This window comes from Anabrus simplex, chromosome 6 (genome assembly GCF_040414725.1).
Source record: "Anabrus simplex isolate iqAnaSimp1 chromosome 6, ASM4041472v1, whole genome shotgun sequence".
Taxonomy (NCBI): Eukaryota; Metazoa; Arthropoda; class Insecta; order Orthoptera; family Tettigoniidae; genus Anabrus; species Anabrus simplex.
Genome location: NC_090270.1, coordinates 234,235,445 through 234,254,392, shown reverse-complemented (window position 1 = coordinate 234,254,392; position 18,948 = coordinate 234,235,445). Strand labels below are relative to the sequence as shown.

The following is an 18,948-nucleotide window of genomic DNA, read 5'->3' as shown; positions in this document are numbered from 1 at the left end:
TTATAAGAAACTCCTTAGGTCTACATTGCCTGTGGTTGGTACCACTTTGTGAGAAAAACCGCGGGTTTGACTAGCGCCCGTGATAAGTACCACTGTGATGAAAACCATGGGTCTGGGCCGATGTCCGTAGATGTTAAGCTAGCCATACACTTAGGAAATCCTCAAGGAAAAAGCCTCCGGGATTTCCTTGGGGATTTCCTCAACCGAACCGTCGCCCACACACGGAGAGGACATCCCCAAGGAAATCCTGAAGGAAAAGGCCTTGGGGATTTTCTCAAGTTTCAACTCCAAGTTGACTGGTGGTGGTTGGTTGTTCACATGGTGTTGCAAATAATTTTCATCATGGTAATTTTTTGAATTCACTTGCCACAAGAAAGGTTCATTCTGGTATATTTGTATTATATTCTGTTAAAAGTTCTCGAGACATGACAAAATAGGACACTCCCGACAATCACTTCACTTCTCAAATCCTCAAGGCCTACTGCTGTCAACACAGCAAGAGACTGGGAAAATCTGGCCTGCTTGGCCTCAAGGCGGAAAAGAATTTAATTTTGTTCGGGATTTTTGTATCTCTCGCACCCAGCGCGGCCTCAAGGACGCCACCATACACATTGAGGAATTCCTCACGGATTGGACTGTTCAGGCCGAACCTTGAGGAAATCCTGCTTGTGTATGGCCCCCTTTAGGCTCCTTTAAACAGCGAGCATCATCGTCATCAAACCATGGTTCTTCGCTGCCATTATGTGAGGGAACACCATGGGTTTGTGTTGCTGTGGGCATTACCATAATGTGTGATACACCGTTGGTCTACATTGCCTATGATTAGTAGTATAATGTACAACGGGTGATTATTTGATCTGCCCTGTCAATATATTATCAATATCTATTTTATACAATGTTATCACGCATTCATGTTTCGAGAGATATTTTAGAAATCGCTGATGGAGTTGGGGCTAACATTGTATAAAATAGATATTGATAATATATTGACAGGGCAGACCAAACAATCACCCGTTATACATTATATGAAACTAGTCAGTATGGACCAACTAAGGGATAGAAAATGGTCAAATTTGTTGAATATGATTAGTAGCACTATGTGAGCAACAGTATGATTATACATGGCCTTTGCTTAGTACCAATAAGTGAGGAACTCCACGGGAATACAAACGCCCATGATTAGTTCCACTCTGTGAGGAACACCATGGGTCTGCGTTGCTTGTGAGTAGTACCCTTATGTGCAAAACACCATAAGTTTGTGTTACCTGTGAGTGGTGCCATTGTGTGTGATGTACCATGGGTCTGCATTAGCTATGATTAATACCACCATGCGAGAAACACCTTTAGCCTATGTTACCTATGATTAAGACCACTATACGAGGAATACCATGGTTCTGCTTTACCAGTGATAAGTACAATTATGTAGGGCCGGTGACCTGGATTTTGGACCCCTTTAGATAAGTATCATCCCAGTACTTCAAACATTGTAAACAGGATTCACTGATTGTTTTTGTTTCACGATCACTTTTTCATCGCCATTCGTTTCAGACTCTAGTCAGTAGATACATTTTGAAGTTTTAATTTTCATTTCATTCACCGCGTACCATTAGGGGCTGATGACCTAGCTGTTAGGCCCCTTTAAACAACAAACATCAACAGACACTGGGGTGTTGAAATTTCATCCCACAGTAGTTCTTTAACATGCCAGAAACCCCTTTTAAACACCCTTAAAAGTCAATGACCTCATTTGGATTTGAATACGTTAACTTGGGATTAGTAGACCAATGCAGTATCCACTACAACACTGTGGCCGGCAGTCGAAAGTTAAAACAAAAATCGGTCTGATACCTCCGATTGTACTGTACACTACATGTGCTAAAAGTACAATAGGGGAGTCAATCCTGATGCAGAAGTGGCTAGGATAATAACTCGACTCCGATGTAGATGGCGTACTGTGTACCGACGTGATCGGTGTGCGATGTCTGTACTGTAGGCTTCAGTCAGTGTTGAAGTGGTACGTTGATCACCCCTATCCAAATAGAGTTGCACCTGGTTACGGAACTTGCAGATATGATGTTCGTGTATGGACAAACAAATGGAAGCAACAGTGAAGCTGAACAGTTGTATATGACAAAATATCCACGTAGGAGACATCCAGCTCACACCATGTTTCCACGACTGTTTCCACGACTGTTCCAACGATTAAGTGAAACAGGGCAGTTGGTACCACAGTACAATGACGGAGGAGGACGAAAATTTACACATACTCCCAACTTAGAAGATGCAGTGCTTGTTCGCGTGGATGAGACACCTGCAATCAGCACTCAGGCACTTGCACGTGAAATGCAGCTACATCCCTACCGTCCACAGTTCAGGCTTTGAGTCCTGCTGACTTCGCACCTCGAGTTGTGTTCAGCCAATGGGTCTTGCAGTGCCTTGCAGTCAATCCTCACTTTCCTGCGTATGTGCTTTTCACAGATGAAGCCTGTTTTACTAGAGATGGAATGTTAAATATTCACAGTAGTTATGTTTGGGCTGATGAGAATCCCCACACTACAGTTGTGAAGAGCCATCAGCACAAACTTTCAGTTAAAGTGTGGGCAGGCATATTCATTGATTACATAGTAGGCCCGTTTCTTCTTCCTCCCTGCCTAAATGCAGCAGTGTATACAGTGGTGCTCAGAAATGTACCACCCACGTTTCTGGAACACATCCCACTTGCCCTTCGTCAACGGATGTGGTTCCAACATAATGGAGCCCCACCTCAGTTTGGACTGAGGGTTCGTGAACACCTGGATCAGACATTACCTGCAAAGTGGATAGGATGTGGAGGTCCTGTTTCGTAGCCTGCTCGTTCACCTGATCTCACCCCATTTGATTTCTTCTTGTGGGGCTATGTGAAAAGCCTTGTGTTTAAGACACCTGTCGAGACTAAAGAGGATTTCTTGGCAAGAATTCTTGCTGGCTGCAATGCGGTTCAGATGACACTGGGGATATTCAAACGTGTACAACAGAACTTTGTGCAACGATGACATGTCTGCATTGACACAGGGGGGCGCCATTTTGAACATTTGTTATAAATGGAGCAGCTTGTGAAACTTGTGCAGGTCAACGGACTTAAATGAGTAGAATTTTGTTTCGACTTTTGACTTATTCGTTTCCGGAATATGGTTTATCATCTCAAATTGATACATTTGCCGCCTTCCATCATCCCTCAAGGTTTGTGATATCACGGATACACCCTGTATATTCCTAAATATGCATGTTTCAATAATATAATTTCAGAAGGTTCTTTATATTGTCACACAAGGCATTAAATAATTTGTAAAATGATTATACTTTTCTCCACAATTGCCTCGATACCACAGTTTAGATATAACCATTTAACTGCCATCTGTTGACCAGTAATCACACAAGTATACCTGCTTCCTGCTCAGAAGTGGGACTAGCAAGTCCCAGTGGTCAAGTGCCATCCAAACTCTCTCTATTAAATGTGAATTCAGGTTTATAAGGGTAGGACTTGTAAGCCCCAATGGTCAAGAAAGGGTTTAAAGGAAAGCTCCTGCTTGTCTCGCTCATTTATTTACGTCCTTTTCATTTACTCCTTTTATCTCAATTATACTTCCTAAATACCTGAAGCTCTCTACCTATTGTGGTTTTTCCCCTACTAAGGATTATCCCATTTGCAGTTCTCTTTTTTAATTATTGATGTTGCCACATGTTGTTATTAACGAATACTGTACATCACAATTGGGAAATATCCGGGTGGCAATGATCACTTACAGTAGTATGATAATAAATTTAAAACATAATTACCCAACAACAACAAGAGTATAACAAGCAATTCCATGGAAAGGAAATATTACAAGAAATACAGCTAGTGTAACATTCTAAATCCAGCTTCATCATATACAAATTCACACACAACACATACCAGTACCTTAAGTATTTCAATATTTTACACTATGACTTACAGTAGATTGAGCAGTCCCATTACTGTTATCTTAGCATTGCAAATACAACACGTTCATATGCAAATTCACTCCCCCCCTGCATGGCACTACAGCCCTTGAAGGGCCTTGGCCTACCAAGTGACCACTGCTCAGCCCGAAGGCCTGCAGATTACGAGGTGTCGTGTGGTCAGCACGACAAATCCTCTCGGCCATTATTGTTGGCTTTCTAGACCGGGGCCGCTATCCCATCATCAGATAGCTCCTCACTTCTAATCACGTAGGCCGAGTGGACCTCGAACCAGCCCTCAGGTCCAGGTAAAAATCCCTGACCTGGTCGGGAATCAAACCCAGGGCCTCCGGGTAAGAGGCAGGCTCGCTACCCCTACACCATGGGGCCGGCATACAAATTCACACATACCTTAAATAATTAAGATGCTTCAAAACTAGAATTTACAGTGGGTTCAACGTTGCATTAAAATATGTCACCATCACATAGAAATTTACACACAATTTGCAGGATGCTGGAGTCTGTTCTTGAAGCATCTTATGTTGTTATTCTAAACTTCATCACATGTTCCTCCGCAGTTAATTCTAGTGCATGAAACTGTTCCTTTATCTCCTCTTCCCTGTTTCTCCAAATCATCAAGTCATCTGCAAACATCATTGCTCTTCTTGCTACCGTTTTCATTATCTTGTCCCATAGCACGATGAATAGTAATGAGTATTGTACACTGCCTTGTTTCTAGCCAATTTTTTCTGTTCCAGCCATCTTTTCTTTCTCATCCTACATTCATACAATGTTACACTCCCTTGGTGCATTTCCTTCACTCAATTCACAGTCTGTTTCAAGATGCCTTTGACCTCCAGCAGTGCTTCTTGTACCTTGTTTCTACTCATTCTGTCATATATTGTACCTACTTTATATCTAAAAATGCAATCAGCAAATCCTTTCCATATTCATAATGGTGCTCTTCTAGCAGCTGTCTTACAGCTAATATAAACTCCCAGGTCAGCAGCCATACTGTTCTTCCCTCAGCTCTCCTTCCACTCTCTTTGTGAATCTTTTCTCTTGGATCTTTCCAACAATTTTTGAAGAGTGAGGAGACATCATTGTGACTCGTCTGTAATTTCTGCTCTCTTTTCTATCTTTCTTCTTGAAGATGGATACGATTATTCCCTTCTTCCAATAATCAGGGGTCCTTCTCTCCTTCCACACTACTTTCATTACCCAATACAGCCTCTATTTCTCCACCTCTCATGTTGCTCTCACCATGTGCATACTGATCTCATACCTGATACTTTCCCTCCTTTCATCTTGATCCGTACTACTTCCACCATGATAGGTCCTTTTCCATTTCTGTGATACCACATACAGTAGAAGTCTGTTACAGTGAGAATTCATAACAGCAAAAAATGGACTCATTATAGCGGACTGTTGTTATATCCAATTTTTCGTTGAAGTCCTTGGGGGGGAGGAGAACTACACACTTTAAAACCCACATTAAATGACAATCAGTTTGTTCAAAACTTGCATTTTTTGCAGATTTCCATACTGTGGCTTGCTCATTAGTCACGAAGGCTGATATAAACGGGAATTTGAATGTACCACTGCTGTTAGTAATAATTCTGAGGCGCGGCTTTGCCAGTATGTTGGTTGAAGTGTCTGGAGAAGGGATTTGAACACGCGAACGATGGTGGAGAGCTGGGCTGCTTCAGTATGCCATGAGTGACCAAGAGGTGCACACGTCTGTTGCACAACACATCATTATAAAATTCTCACAAAAGAGGCCACCAAACCTTTCGAAATTTTCAGATGGCTCCGCACACAGTTTGGGGAAGAAACTCTTTCGCAGACTTCGGTGTATGAGTGGGCTAAAAAATTTGTGGCAGGAAGATAAGCTGTGGAAAATGAACCTCACGAAAGGAGACTGCGGACAAGCATCACTGCAGACAACATTGTTGCCATTCGTGACATTATTGATGAAGATTGGCAAATAAAAATTTTGCAAATTGTTTTAGCCATAGGAAGAAGTTACGGAAGTGTTCAAACCATCACCCAGGATGAATTCCTTTTTGGAAAATTGTCTGCCAGGTCTCCTCAACTAGGAAAAAAAACTTTACGCCAGAAAGTTTGTCAGAGACTCCTGCGTCTTTACGGTATGGAATGAGGTGATTTCTTGCGTTGTATTGTGACTTGTGATAAAACTTGGGTGCCTCATTACATCCCAGAGTCCAAGCAAGGAAGGGTGCTGGCAACCGTTTTCTGGGACTCCGCGGGCATTTTGCTGGTGGATTTTCTTCACGAACAAAGGACAATTAATGCAGCCTGTTACTGTCGCCTTTTGGATGTAAAAGCTGCATATAGCAGCAAGCGACTGCAGCAACCAATCCGAATCGTCGTTCTTCTCCATGACAATGCAAAGCCGCACATTGCCGTTTTAACGTTGGAAAACTGGAGGAAATTTACTGAACACCTCTGGAACACCCTGCATACAGTCCATATTTATCGCCCTGCAACTACCATTCGTTTAGGTCACTTAAACAAATAGTAATTGTTAAATTAATGTCATAATGGTCCACCTTTTCAATACTATAATATGCAATATTATTGAATTACATTACTAAACTAGGGACTAGTTTCGGCCTTGGCTGGCCATCTTCAGCCTTAATGTAATAATATCCAGACTCGTTCTTGCATTAATATTCATAGAATTGTTAGTTCCATCACTGCTAATCATCACAATTTCAGTGGCAAAACGGGAACTGGTAAATGTTGATTCTGTAGTCAGATCATCAATCACCAAATCTACTGGACGCCACTGTAAATAACCACCAGCTGACGCAGAACTGCTAAATGGTGTTTCCACATTAATCAACATAAATATGAAATGTTCCCGTAGTGCTTGTTAAAATCGTGCTGAAATGCTGTTGGTCTTTATCAGGAAGATACAGTTAAAACTGACACATTCTTAATTTGTGGCTGGTATAAATTCACAATTCATTGTGGTGACCATGAAGTTAACCTCTCGTTGTGGCATGTGGTGCGTGGCCTATTGTTGTGTGCTTCACTCTAATGGTTTTAATGTCAGTTGCCAAAACTAGTCCCTAGTTCAGTAATGTAATTCAGTAATATTTCATAGTATTGAAAAGGTGGACCATTACAACATTAATTTAATGATTATTATTGTGATCACAATTCAATACGGATCAAAACCATGAAGTTTATATTCTATGACACTTAAACAAAACCTAGGAGGACAGCGGTTCGATGATGATGCAAGTGTAGAAGAATTTGTGCGCACCTGGCCCCGCATACATCCCTCTTCTATCAGGGTGGCATCAAAAACTTACCAATCCGACGGATAAAATGTGTATCGAAGGCAGGACATTATGTAGAAAAGTGATCTCTATATGTGTATTTTCTTTTTGGTTGATGCAATAAATTTTAAAAATAATTCCCGTTTATATTTGATCTGCCCTCATGTTTTTCTAATTCCGAGACAACATGTAAATGCGTATGTTCAATTTCATTCAGAAAAATTGGAGTACTATCACTCCAGTGGCTTCTGGGGCAAATGTTTCAGTTTTCTTATTTAAACAGCCTCACCTAACCTAACTTAATGTTCTATGTATCGCAAAAACATATTTCAAGCACCAGTAGAGTATGACCTTTTCACTACAAATTTACATGCGAATAGTCTTTCCAGAATTTAATCAGGCGTAAGAAAATACAGTAAACCTCGTTAATGCATTCCTCATTAAGACTATTTCTTGCTTCCCATGTAAATTCAAAGTCCCAGTTCACGTTGTTTAAATCTAAATAAAATTACCTCTTCTATTGTGTCACAAATTTTCACTATTACTGCTTAGTATAATCAGATTTTTCCTAGCCCTGAAAATGTTCTTTGTCATCCCTTATGAAAGGAGCTTGGATTTCCAATGCAAATTAGAGCCCTCATCACAGGTGGCAGGTCGGGGAAAGTTGCACGAAAACTAGGAATGGCCTTTAATTCCTGAACTTTACATTGTAAATTACACCTTCAGGAAGCAACCAGTTAGCCTCAGGAAAGTTCAGTTTGCTCTCCAGTTTTCATTGATATTACTGAATCTGATGGTGGAACTGCTGAGGTCCAAACCAGCCTCCGGGCTGAGAACTCTACATACAAGCAAGAAAACCTGTTTGTGCTTGTATTTGCATTCCGTTCAGAAGTTAGAAATTTATTCTGTGTTGAGTGATACAGTGAAGGGTAGTGAATATTTGAATATTAGGGAATCTGCCACCTGGGCAACTGCCCTAAATACAAATCAGTAATGATTGATTGATTTGTCACATAATAGACTACCTATGGATTTGGAACATAATCGCGTGAAGTTGCCTAGCACGGTGCATATTTGTCTTGTGGTAGACCAGATATTAAAATCCAGGAGGTGGACAGGCATCCACATCTTTCAGCGGTGGCGCTTATGTTGAAATTCGCATTTTTGGGTTTCGACACTAGTTGGTTGAAGTGTTACCTCATTCAAGATAATGGTCAAAGTCATTCTCTCAAACATGGCCGACTTTAACCTCCAAATAATTCATGGTTGAAGAGTGTGACCCGAAAACAATGTCTAATAATCCACTGGTCCAAAATATAAGGCTTCAGATGACATTTGGTTTAGAAAGAGTGTGATCAGCAACAGTGCGCTGATACTTTCATGAGCCCCAGTGCAATGTTTTTTTTTTTTTTCAATTTTGTTGTCTGGTATTTTACACACCTTTTAATACACTCTTCTTCTTCTTAGTGTGTCATCTTCTAGCGAAGGTTGGCGGTCAACATGGCGATCTTGAATTTGGATGCAGCGACACAGAACAGAGCCATCGTGTCCAACCCATACCAGTCTACGAGGTTGTTCATCCATAGAGTTTGTCGTCTACCAGGACTCCTACGTCTGTACTTATCATTCCGCATTATATGGCCGAAGTATTCCAGCTTCTGCCTCTTAATGGTCAGCACGACTTCAGTCTTCTTTCCAAGTTGATCGAACACCTCGGAATTCCGGATTCTGTCTGTCCACGAAATGCGAAGCATCCGTCTGTACACGCACATTTCGAATGCTTCCAGTCTTTTACAGAGGGCTTGAGTAATTGTCCAGCCTTCCATTCCATAAAGTAACGTGGGAAAGACATAGGCACGGACTAGACGGAGCCTTAGGTTTAGTTGTAGGTTGCAGTTGTTGCTCAGTTTCTTCATCTGCACGACGATGCTTCTCGCATGTTCAATGCGGACCCGTATTTCTTGGCTGCAGTCCCATTTCTGGTTGAGGTAACATCCTACATACTTGTATTGGTGAACCCTAGCGATGGGTTCATTGTCAAAAGTGAGCTGCACGTGGATGTCTTGCCGTTTGCTGATGACCATGAACTGGGTTTTCTTAATGTTTATCTTCAGTCCTCTGTTGTTGCAAGCAGCATTCACTTTGTCTAATAATACTTGAAGGTCTACATTGTCTGTTACTTAATAAGGCCCGGTGAGAAAGGTTTTTGTATATGTTCTCTCATCTTTTTCATGTTTTTAACACTTTCATCTCATCTTTAGCCTCTTTCACTGTACCCATATGTACACGACATAAAATGCACACATATCGGAAAAAACATATCAAGTGTTTAGGGCATACATATCCCTGTTGCAGTGTTTTTATTCGGGTATTCAATAGTACATTTCCTTACTTAACACATTAACTTTCCTTGTCTCCTGCAGAAACGTCCTAAGGTTTTACTGAATACACTAACCTCTAAAATCTACCATCCAGTCTGTGCCTTATTTTGAGGTGTATCACATTCTTCCTTCATTTCAGTACTTATCATTTAAAAAGTGAAGTGATCATTTATGTCAGCCTTTATTTCTAACGAGTTAACTACTGCTATTGGTCACATTATTTACGCATTTATTACTGAAACATTTTCTCTTTCATTTTGAATTGTGTTTACATAACACCAGTCGACACATCGCCTTCGAGTTCAAATGTCAACGAGAGAGCTCAATACTGCACATAACGAGAAAACTGTATTGAAAATTATCGTTTGTATTCAATATAATTGCTGGAGTGCATAAATATCGATAACAGTAAAAATAATGCACGCTTAATCACTTTAATTACGGATGCATCAGTGATAGGGTTCTCGCTGTAACCGAAGGATGAAACACAGTTTAAATATGGAAATTTTCAAGGGACAGAAAAAACTGCCGTTACAATGGAGTTCTCACTGCATGTCGTACTCGCTATAGCGGACTTCTAACCCTTGCTGTATTCATCCATCATCTCCAAATCATTCGCTTTCTCTGTTCGCAACTACCCTCTTTGCTTCCTTCTTCCTGGTTCTGCAGTTTTCTCTAATTCTTCTGACTTTTTGTGTGAGGAATCTGTGAACAAAAACTTGAGATACTCCAACAGAGGTGCAACAGTGTTACAGAAAACTGGACCTTCCTTTTGAGAAAACAGATGTTAATAATTTATCTTCATGCTGATAAGAAAAGCTTTCTCTGTTGTCTGTGGCAAGTTCCAAGAAGCTATTACTACAATTCAGTTTTGTTATTATATAAACCAAAATTGTGAACCAAATCGCAGCAACCCATTTGAGAAAACAAGGCTCATAAGCAGAACAGTAACATTTTCCCCAAATCTGGGTCATTCTGTACGTAATCTTACAGTTCTTATAATTCTAAATTTCAGCACTTCCATTTTCTTAAAGTTAAGTTATCTGATGGAGTTTGTATATGAAGCCATGGCCTCTGAGACACCAATGTAATTGCTGAATCTCTATATGTATATGAAATGGTTCCTGCCATATTGCAGTATTGGCACAAGGTTTATTATGATTTCCCTTTGTCCATTCATTGAAGAGTTACACATGAGGGAGAACAGATTTTGGTGGCCCAATTCTTGTTCTGATCTAATTTACAATCAAAACTTGTAAGTTAGATTAATGAACTTTTGCCTCTATGCTTTTAAAGTTATCTCAACACAAAAGTAACAAAATTGTTTCAATCATCTACACTATTTTGTGGCATATTAAGGATTGTATAATATATTAATAATTATGAAAACTTTATGTATAGATTCAAAGAAAGTACATAAGACATGCTGAAGTAACAAAAATAATATTTTCAACAAAGTTATTATCGATCATTGTACGTTCATATTATTGTAGCTGAATTTTGTTTTGTTACTTAACCTTGACAATTTTGAAGACTGAGTTTCTGGTTGAATTTTGTAGATTAACTATTCATGAAGAAATGGTTTTTCCTGATCATATTGACCTAATTTTATGTGAACTGCTAGACTTTGACCCAAGGAAGTTATATTTTTCAAAAACGAGGCTTGTGTGTGTTGTAGATTGGTCTGTAGAAATGAACTAAATAATCTGCTCTTTTTTATGCAGGTATCCAACACCTCTAAAACTAAATGCTAAGGATCTGAAGAAGGAGTTTGCAAAAGCAATGTCAAAAACAGTTCTCAATTTGCATGGGAAAGGGAACTGCTCTGTTATGACAGTAAGTGAGAATGTTAGTGATTTTGTGTGAAAAGTAAGATGCAAGAACATGGTGTATTATAAAGGTTCTGGCTACTGCCATTTTTAGCAGTTGTGTTGCCTGTTTATAAAATTATCGTCTCCCCTTTTCCGGATGCAGCTAGGCCCTGTTGCCTTGTAGTCTGTCCTTCCTTTCCTTTTGCTCATAATTCATCAATTTGATGTTGTATTATTTATTACATCTAGACCATCCCTATCCTTTTTTCTCTATTTTATCACTCAGCTTTTCCTCCTTTCTCTCATTAGCTATTTACACAAATATGTCATTTTATTTATTTTTTCCCTTTTTCTTATGGTTAGATTTGAGGATTCACTCCACAAGTCTTCTGATTATTTCATTCTAGTTTTCGAAACATAAATATCACGTGTTGGCACTTGATCAAGTAAGAAAGATGTATGAAAGGCCCTCAACAGTCTTAAAGATGTTACCGTTGTTGGGCTTTTGGTGGGATATAGGTGAACAATTCCCAAATTCTTGTGTGAATTTTGCACCCACTTGGGTGTAAGTAAACATGTCGTGGATGTAGGTCTATTAGTATTAAAGGGGTGCTTCAGATTTTGAGAAATCATTATTTTGTACACTTTACATTAGTAAACTATGTAAACCACATTCTGAATATTTCCTCTGTAACCTTAATCATTTAGTTTAATTAATTTATCATAATGGCAGCTGAAAATTGGGTAGAAACTAAATTAAATCAATGCTTAAGAGCACAGAAAACTGTTCAGTTTGGTTGTTTAAAATATCCTAGTTTTACATCACCATGTTGTCAGCTTTAAGAGCCTCTAGGCCAATGGTCTTGTAGTCAGTGAACATGAAGTCTTCTTGAGCATCCATATGAAAATAAATTGTAATCTACTCCTTCAGGTAGGCCATAGCAAAATGGCTCCTCAACAGATAACGGAAAATATCCTGACTGTTGCTGCAGGATTGGCTCGGGAATACCCTGGAGGCTGGGATAACATCCGCAGCTTGAATATCAAGACTCCAAAGTCTCTTCCGATCCCCATTTACCTAACTCTCAGTAAGTATGGTGATCCTTGCTTGTATATAATTAAATAGTTCCATTGTTCATGTGTTATATATTTGTGCTTGTTTTGTTTGAAGAGTCATCCAATACACTGGATGTTCCTGAAGTAAAGCCCAAGAGACCGAAGGCTGCTGAGCCAATGGAAGATGAATTGAGCACATTCCCAGGGGCTCGAGTGAAGGTGCTGCCATCTGGAAAAGTGCTTGTGACAAAAGATGAAAATGAAGAGGAGGATAGTGACACAGAGTTGAAGGAGATTCTTCAAGAGTTCAGCTCATCAAAATCAAAAAAGGTAATTTTTGCATCCTGCTGGCTAACTTGATCAGTTCTTCCTGTCATAGAGTTTGCAGGTTGAGTAATTGTTCCGAAGGAGGTGCACCAAGTCTGTTTCTCTCTGTTCAAATGCCAGTTCCGTTGTAGGCCTAATTAATGGCTGTTAGAGGTATGTTTTAGGACAGCGATGGAGGTGTGTGGATTTTACTCTACTGAAAGCTACGCCATTTTAAAAACTTCATTGTACATACATGAAGATACAGTGCATGGCCTCTTAAATGTTTGACCGCATGAATAATATTCCTTCCTGTTTCCCATGGTTGTGTGTTCCGCACTGCCTCCCACACCACCCTGCTCTTGGACAAGATGCAACTTGTTTCGAATTGCTTATCATTTACAATAGCAGATGACATTTTTAGTAATATTATGAGCCAAAGGGTACGTTTATGCTGCAGCTTCGCTGCTGGCACATCGCCAAGCCTCGCTGCTCGACATTAGGCGAATGATGAAACAAACCAATGGATCTCAATCGGTGCTTTTACCCTGTAGCTCGGCTCATAGCTGCGCTGCTATCCTCACCACATTGATGGTCTCAAACGTTTGTTTTTTGAGCCTGGTACATCACTGGCTATCCTGGAACTTGGACTGTGATTGGTTCTTTCAAGGTCACCCGCTCTCCCACTCTTCCTCTCTTCGCAATATACAGATGTTCTGCGATCACTTGCTATCTGAACCTGTCTTCAAATGAAATGCGATTTGGAACCTGCGGCATTCGGATCATCATAAGAGGTTCAAAGGGGATAAATGGAGTGACGAGATGACGAGCGGCCAGTAGACCTTGTTCTCCGTCTTATGAGGGATAATGGCCTGTTTTATCGAGTTTGAAAGTGAAGTTTCTATCTGTTTTTAATTTTTCTTTCATTGTTAACTACTCTTTTATTCTATTGACTATATGTTCATCTATCTTTGTGTATTTTTAATTTGATTTAAATATATGATTTTACTTCTTTGTCAGTGCCCTATTCAATTGTATTAAATTTTACACTTTTTAATTTTAGAGGAAAGTAAGGCATTGCGAATTAAATCCACTGATTACCGTATTTCACGGCATAATCGTCGCACTTTTTATACCAATATTTTCGAAAAAAATTGAAGGGTGCGACCATTATACGATGAATATTTAATACCAGTATTTGTATTACTCAAAAAATGTATTTATAACTAAATTGTATTTGATACAAATTTAAGATGCACGTAATACTCGCGTTTATACATCAAAATAATTAATATAGTCTAAAACAAAATTCATAATTTTTCGCAACAATTCGGCGAACGTTTTTCCAACCTGAAAATAAAAATGAACGTATTAAGTTAATTTGTCATTAATTTGAGTATTAAAGTTAAAATATTACACTTGCAAAAAATTATCGCTTTGTTGTGAAATGCGGACTTACCGGTACGCAATTTATTCCAAATCTTCGGTGTCGCTATCGCAGGTTTCGCTATCTGATGCGCCGTCCTCGCCTCTGTTAATACCAGTATCAGATTCTTCGTCTCCCTGCCACACTGCGTCAACTTCAGAACCGTCTAGTGCATTCGAAATCCCAGTCCTTTTGAAGCTCTTGGAGACTAGTTCAGGTGGTATAAGATCCCAACTCTTCTTCACCCACGAGCATAACAAGTCCAAGGGTGGACGCCTGATATTTCCGGTGGGCGTCAATTGCCGATCGCCGCTCATCATCCACTCGTTGTAAAATCGACGTAAGTGGTCTTTAAAGGGTTTATTAACACATACGTCTAGTGGCTGCAAAGCAGATGTTAGGCCACCAGGAATGACTATCTGTCGTGTCTTATTTGTAGTGAGAATTTGCTTCACTTCATTCACGAGGTGACCTCGGAAACTATCTAAAACAAGCAGAGCTGGTTGTTTTAGTAGTGCACCAGGTCTTCTATTCCACACAGTTTTAACCCAGTCCAGGATGAGTTCTACGTCCATCCAACCCTTTGGTTGCACTCATACATGAATTCCACGGGGAAACTGTATATTCTTAGGCATCGTTTTCCTCTTGAAAATGATGTAAGGCGGCAACTTTCTCCAGTCAGCTGTAATGGCTAGCATTGCCGTGCATCGCAACTTCTCACTACCGCTGGTTTTCATTAATATACTCCGTGATCCTTTTAGCGCAATAGTGCTGTTGCGAGGCATATCAAAAAAGATTGGAGTCTGATCGGCATTACCGATTTGTGAAAGCAAGTACGAAGTTTCCTTGCGCAAACGTATGACAAATTGGTGAAAATTTATAATCTTGTCCGTGTAATCAGCAGGCAACTTTCGGCTTAGTGTTGTTCTCCTTCGCACTGACAGATTGTGTCGTCGCATGAACCCCTTAATCCACCCACGAGTCGCCTTAAACTGAGTTACCGGTATGTTGTGTTTGCGCGCTACCTCCTGTCCCTTAATTTGTAACATTTCATATGATACACTGCAGCCATTGTTACGTATTTCACTGACGTACCTAAACACTTCTTCGTCAATTATAGGAAACTTCCCTGTTTTAGGACCTCTAAACGCGCGTCTAGAAGGGTTTGTGCTTTTTAGCTTGTTTTTTACTTTCCGTCAGTCACGCATCAACTTTTCACTCACAGAAAATTTTCTTTCTGCAGCTCTGTTCCCGTGCTGTTCAGCGAAGGCAATTACGCTTAGCTTGAAGCCCGCAGAATAGTTTCTATATTTACCCATAATCGCTTATAAATGCTTCACACGTTAATGTTTTGCGATATAAATGACTTTCCGTAATTGTTCACCATTAAAACAAATTATTTATGCAAACACCCAAAACACAAATTAAAAACTTAAATTCTCACGCACACATGTCTACAGTAATCACGTAAATCTGAAACAAATAAATGCATCTGTGATCTGTCCATTCCAGAGCAGCCAATACTGTTAGGCAGCAAGGAAGCATGCAACAATTTATCAGTTTAGCTCGTTGGTTGCGACACACTACTGCGCTTGCGCAAAGCTCGCAAACCGGAGCTCTAGCTAGCGCGGTGTAGATCTACTGTATAGTTGACTGTATTCCGAGACGTCAGTAACAAACATTCATTTTTTTCAATTTCTTTTAAACATACGGTAATTAGGTTAATATTTCTTCCCAGTTATTGATGATTTTACATTACATTACTGACGAGTTTATAAAATAAAACTTTAATAGCATTGGATAATAATTATCTTGACTGCTTGGATAAAAGTTTTCATCCCATGCCCGGACACTTATGACGTAGTAGTAAGATAAGAGTCTAGCGATGACAACTGAGACATCGTAAATAATTCGGCTGAATAATTCCGTGGAAATCTGCGTTATCGTCTTGGATTTCACTTCGTGCGCAATAACACAGGAGCCGGCCCCATGGTGTAGGGGTAGCGTGCTTGCCTCTTACACGGAGGCCTCGGGTTCAATTCACGGCCGGGTCAGGGAATTTTACCTGTATCTGAGGGCTGGTTCGAGGTCCATTCAACCTACCTAGCCGGTATTTCCTGGCGACGTTGCCGATAAGCGATAGCTTACAGCCTTACGTATTTCAAATGGGAACTCATAATATGTAGGGGGTGAATAAATAGTACACTGTCTCGCGACCACGTTGTCAAACTGCCGATAGCCTACCGGTAAGCATAATATGTAGGTGGTGAATAAATAGTACACTGTCTCGCGACCACGTTGTCAAACTGCCGATAGTCTACCGGTAAGCCATGCGTCGTACATATACCGGTATTATTTATTTATACGTTGTGCAACATGTCGCAAACGTGACTGTGTTGCCAAATTGCCCATAAACCATACACGTATTTAAATTGCGCATTCATGTGCAACTTACGTTGCAGTTCCATTTACCTTTTAACCAGATTAGTGAACAAAATTTGGACGTGCGACGATTATGTAATTAAAGGTTTAAAGTCCGATTTTTGTATTGAAAATAAAGGATGCGACGATTACGCGGTGGCGACGATTATGCCGTGAAATACGGTATTTTAAATTCATCATAATTTTCGTTATCATTTTTCTAATCCTAGTCAGTGGGTTAATTATAACTTTTAATCCATTTCGTCTTATCTCGTGCCATCAGGGGCTATGACCTAGATGTTAGCCCACTTAAAAAACAAGCATCATCATCATCAAACTATGGAATGAATTGGCAAAAGAATGCAGAATGATTATGTCAACTTTGTTTTTATTTTTATTCTTGCTATTTAGGGACCTCTGTCATTACAAGCAGGTGATTTATATGAAGTACCTCGATTTTCAAGGAAAGTTAAGACAGCTATTTTTTTAAACTGTAAATACATTTTGTATAGGAGACCTAACTAAAGTCAAAATGAGGTACACCATAACCCCTTATTTTACATTATTCAAAAGTACACCATTAAATTACAAAATTGAAGCATTGGTAACTTCATTTTTCAATCAATTCTCGCAGTAGAAAAGCACTGAAAAATTCAGGTGAGGAATTTTACACTTATTACACATTCAATACAGCAAATTATTGTAGGATATACTCGCCAACAAAACTGTGACTCACTCATTAAAAAACTGAATTTATTCCGCCCTTCAAAAGCTTCAACTAGAGCTGCGTTGTTCCTCCTTGACGGAGGTAGCTTTTGGAAGTACGACTTCGTAGTCAAAGTGTTCAGCCCCTCTATATCTATAATCACATTAGGGAAAATACAAATAACCTCAACTATCAGTTCCGCTGTATTGAATTTTTGACTACAACTGAGAGCTGCCAGCAGCGTTATCGTTAACGTTCAACCTCCTGAAGAGGGAATGTGCTAAAAAATGAAAAACAATTATGCTGTTTAATTTAAGGTTAGGTTTGAACGTAAAAATAATTATGATGAAAACAAAGTAACAATTAATGAAATAATAAATTTTAAGGACAACAAAGCAAAACATCGGGGAAAAACTTTTTTAGAGACGCGAACTATACATGTCACTTACAATTATGTTTAATGTTATCAGGAATGTCCAACATCTGGGCTATTTGCACACATTTCATGTGCGGATTGGCGTCTGCATTCTCAATAAACTTAAATTTTTCATCATTTGTAAAATGTCTAGTTTTCTTCTCCATAACTGAATGTCCTGCAAACCACAATGCGCAAGTACTGTAGGCCTAATTTATGTACGTTGTTACACAATTAACTTCTCATCAGCTGTGAGGCTGGTTGCCAACAGCTCTCCATTCTTCACGTTTCAGTTCACAGTAGGAGTAGGGTTGCCACCTGTCCCGTATTGTATGGGACATCCTGTACTTGAGGTGAAAATTTTGCGTCCCGTATTATGAACTGTTGTCCCGTAAAAACTAATGGTTTTTTTTTTTTTTTTTTTGTCTCTAAATATTTTCAAATCCATATTTGATTTGAGCGCCATTGAAGTTGAGAGTAGCTCTATTTCTATTGTTTTTTTTTTTTTGGAGCCTACGTAAATTGTGAAGTTATCAAAGCTTGTCTAAGCCATCAGTCGTACAATTTCAGATTCTAATGAAAATTCAGTGTGTTTTAGTCATAAACGACAACAGAAACTAATAGAATTAGAGAAACTTTTGTAATGAGTGCTCCTGGGTCAAATGCATTTGTTGAACGCATTTACTCCTTAATGTCTAACAAGTGGTTAGGGAGTAGAAGCAGGTGTTCAGTATATCTAATTAAAAGTGAACTATTAATTACTGGAAACATGAACATGTCTTATAGAGAGGTCCATGGCATGATACAATTATAGCCACTTTCTGGAATGACAGTTATCTGTAGATGCGTATTTATCAGTGACTTAACATGGTGATACGTTTAAAATGAGTTTCCAAAACAACAGTTATCGGTTTCTTCACAGTTATCTCCGTAACGACTGGTAACTGTAGCTAGTGCTGTAGTTACCTCTATGTTAGAACTGATTCCAACAAATACCGCTATGAGGCGTTTCTTACAAGGTCTTATATTAGTTTCGTAAACATTAGAAAGTGATAATGAACTGGTTATAATATATTTACAATCATTCAGTGTAGTTTTAACGTGCTTGGGTGTGCTGGACTCGACAATATTTCCGTTAGTACGTTTACTTTCATG

General features: G+C 39.4%; 1 protein-coding gene across 3 annotated transcripts in view; it reads left to right on the top strand.

Moving 5' to 3' along the window:
• LOC136875681 (ribosomal L1 domain-containing protein 1) overlaps positions 1–18,948 on the top strand; it is a 161,799-nt gene that overhangs the window by 85,863 nt on the left and 56,988 nt on the right. For all 3 annotated transcript variants that reach the window (XM_068228101.1, XM_067149235.2, XM_067149236.2), the window contains 3 exons: positions 11,377–11,488; positions 12,395–12,551; positions 12,635–12,849. In XM_068228101.1, coding sequence (XP_068084202.1) covers positions 11,377–11,488; positions 12,395–12,551; positions 12,635–12,849 — 484 coding nt within the window. The remainder of the gene's footprint in view (positions 1–11,376; positions 11,489–12,394; positions 12,552–12,634; positions 12,850–18,948) is intronic.